Raw genomic sequence first — 3,102 nt, forward strand, 5'->3', positions numbered from 1 at the left:
GGAAAAGTTTACATTTCAAATTCTAATGTTTTTTCACATAAAAATCATACTGACTTGGTTTTAAAAGTCTTTGAATTTGATGTAACGGTTATTGTTGGAAGGGTGGGCATGTTTGGAAATAGGGTCAAACTCGCACATTTCGCTTCAATTTGAGGAGAAAACGAGACTGGTGACCCCCTTTTTTCTTTGCATTTTTGGATTCAGCATAAAAAAATCTACAGAATATGTGAAAATAAAAAAATTCTACCGGGGGTCACTATTGGGATAATGGACAACAGCTCGGCAGGTATTTATGTTTAATAATACTTAAATTGACAAAAATGAATGCAAAAAGTAGACTAAAGTCTTGAAAGAATTGAGGTTTTCAAAACCCATGCACTTGATACATATCGCGCATGAACAGATAAAAATGAAACTTCACGTTTGATGCGTGCGTTTGTTTCTGTTTCCTTTTCAAAGCAACGCTGACGTGATAAGTATCAGTAGTCATTCACGACAAAACCGTTAATTGTAAATTGGTGCAAATATGTTTTCTGATTCTAGCAGTGGTCTGGCGTTATACTTACTAATATTCAGTGTTTTGTGTAACGGGTGTCGCATATTATATTTACCCAAGCGGATGCTGCCAATCATGATAATAACGCAAAACTTAGTCCTATAATACATACATTTTTTTTGTTAAAATGCTTTGTAAATGATTTGAGATTCCACCGTCTTTCATCCGAACTGATGAGTCTGACACTGAATTGAAAGCCTGGTTTCTTTGAATAGATCATTTTAAAGGTGATTCGGAAAATTGTACCTTTTACAATTTTTGCATAAACTATATTTTTTCAGTTATTCCACCTTTGGTTTTTACTGTATTCATGTAAAAAATACAACAGTTTTGTTTTTTTCTGATTTTAGACTCGAACACAAATCGATAAATCGATACACCTTTACATTATTGAAAAATATTTTTTTTTGGCTTTCTTAATTGTTGGTCTCGAGTATACAGGATATCATTAAAGTTTATAATTTTCGAGAACAGTTTTACAAGGCATCGTCCCACACTTTTGTTTTTAGGTTAAATTGTACGTGCATGTTTATAAAATAAAAAATCGAGATCTGTATTTGAAAAAAAAAAGTTTTTTCCTTTTTTTATTTCTTTCATCAATTCACGTTTTGTTAAAATAGAATTGTGACCATTTAACCGAACAACGCATGGATTAAACAAGTTGGAATAGTTCAAAAGGTACAATTTGTTGTATACAAGTTAACATTCGCATGTTTGTTGGAATAAGAATGACTGAATACAAAATTAAAACACTTTCTTTACCTTAAGATGTTCCATGCAGATTGTGGAATTGATGTGAGGCGGGAAGTTGATCTATGATCATGTTCATGGTATTTACATGAGCTATAAATCACTAGTAATCATCAGCCAAAAAAAGAAGAAGTATTGATACTGTACTGAACGATTTTTTTAACAAGTGAATTACTAGTATTAGAACTACAAAGAGAAAATCTCTGTAAATCTACAATTCTTATGAATAATAATATATAGCATATTCAAAACATTATTCTTTTATGTAGGTGAATTCCTGATAAATACTCTACAGGGAAGTAGCTCTGCCAGGTTGAAAAATAAAACTTCTGAAAGTAAAGAGATAGAAGCATTGGAACGGTCTAAATCATTTCCTGTAAGTCATTTAAATTGAAACCCATCAGAACTAATGACCATTGGTACCAAAATGTTTTTCTGTTATTCCTATTGTCTATTCTATTTTTCAAATTATTCAAATAACAATCCTAAGAGCTACACACCAACATATACTTGAAATGTTTTATATTTTTGTCAATACATTATATGAAGAAATGGAGGACAACTGTATTATTTCCTTTTATTATAAAAGAATAAAGAATATAAATGTATCTAAATTTCAAATAAATATGAAATAAACATTCATTTGGTATTGTAGATTCCAAAAGAAGGGAGAGTGATGAAAATATCTCAGTTATTGAGGGGAGATCATATAAAATATAAAAGACTCTTTGGCTACTCCCATCATGCAATAGTAACCAATGTATTTCCGGAAAGTAATGAATATGAGATCGTTCATTTTCAACCGCCATCTTCTGGAAATAAAATAAAGGATTCACCACTCATCAAACAGGAAATAAAACAATTAGATGAAGCGTTTTATGTCTTAGAGTACGACGTAAAAGATCGTTATCCTCACGAGGCCACGGCTACCATGGCAGAAGTTATGATTGGGTACAATGAAGATGAGAGGATAACTATATACAGTGCGTTTAGCAACAACTGTGAACACTTAGCAACATATTGTGTAACTGGTCAAGCATACAGCACACAAGTTGAGAATGGCAAAGAACTTGTGAAAGCATTGGTCAAGACAGGAATGATTGCTGCGTCGAAGAGTGTAAAGCGCCAAAGAGAAAACATCGAAGCAGGTTAAAAAAAGACAAGTCAGTTTCTGTGTGTAAATATGAATTACTGTCAATGTGCAAAACATGTTTGTGATAATTCTAGTAAATATATAAAAAAAATATAGACAATTAACGACCGGAATATTACTTAATTCATTGTACAATACATCAATTTACTTGATAGGAATTAGTCTTTGATATAATTTTAGAATGAGTAAATATATTTTTTGTAAAAAGTCTGTCGGGAAAATCTCTTTCATTGTATTGTAAATATAAAAATTTTGTAAATAAAGTATCTTTTAATCTATACAGATATGGCACACTCCCATTTTTTATACATCAAAACTTGAAATAAGGAGCGCGATGACTTGTCAACTGATCTGACGATACTGCTATTTTTTAGATGCGCATATATGGATTGGTAAAATTGCTTTGAGTTTAAAAACCGGAAGCAAGTGGACAGAAATATAAACTACAAAAATGTACTGTTTATCACATTGTTTTAAACAGAAGTCATTTCAAACTTTTTTTTGGTAAAAAAATTCAGACTATCTTCAAAAAAAAAAATAAAAATAAGATGTGGAATGATTAACAATGAGACAACTCTCCATCAGCGAGGAAATGACATAGAATGGAACAACAATTGGTGTACGCATGGGTTTCAAAAATGCG

The 3,102-nt window shown here is 31.2% G+C and overlaps 1 protein-coding gene across 1 annotated transcript; it reads left to right on the forward strand.

Annotated features, from left to right (window-relative positions):
* Positions 1 to 259: 259 nt before the first annotated feature.
* LOC139484901 (uncharacterized) lies at positions 260 to 2,737 on the forward strand. The gene is made up of 3 exons (XM_071268947.1): positions 260 to 286; positions 1,576 to 1,682; positions 1,962 to 2,737. Exons 1-3 carry the CDS (start codon positions 268 to 270, stop codon positions 2,457 to 2,459), a joined length of 624 nt encoding a protein of 207 aa, XP_071125048.1. The 5' UTR covers positions 260 to 267; the 3' UTR covers positions 2,460 to 2,737.
* Positions 2,738 to 3,102: the final 365 nt, after the last annotated feature.

Source organism: Mytilus edulis, chromosome 8, assembly GCF_963676685.1.
Source record: "Mytilus edulis chromosome 8, xbMytEdul2.2, whole genome shotgun sequence".
NCBI classification, from domain to species: Eukaryota; Metazoa; Mollusca; class Bivalvia; order Mytilida; family Mytilidae; genus Mytilus; species Mytilus edulis.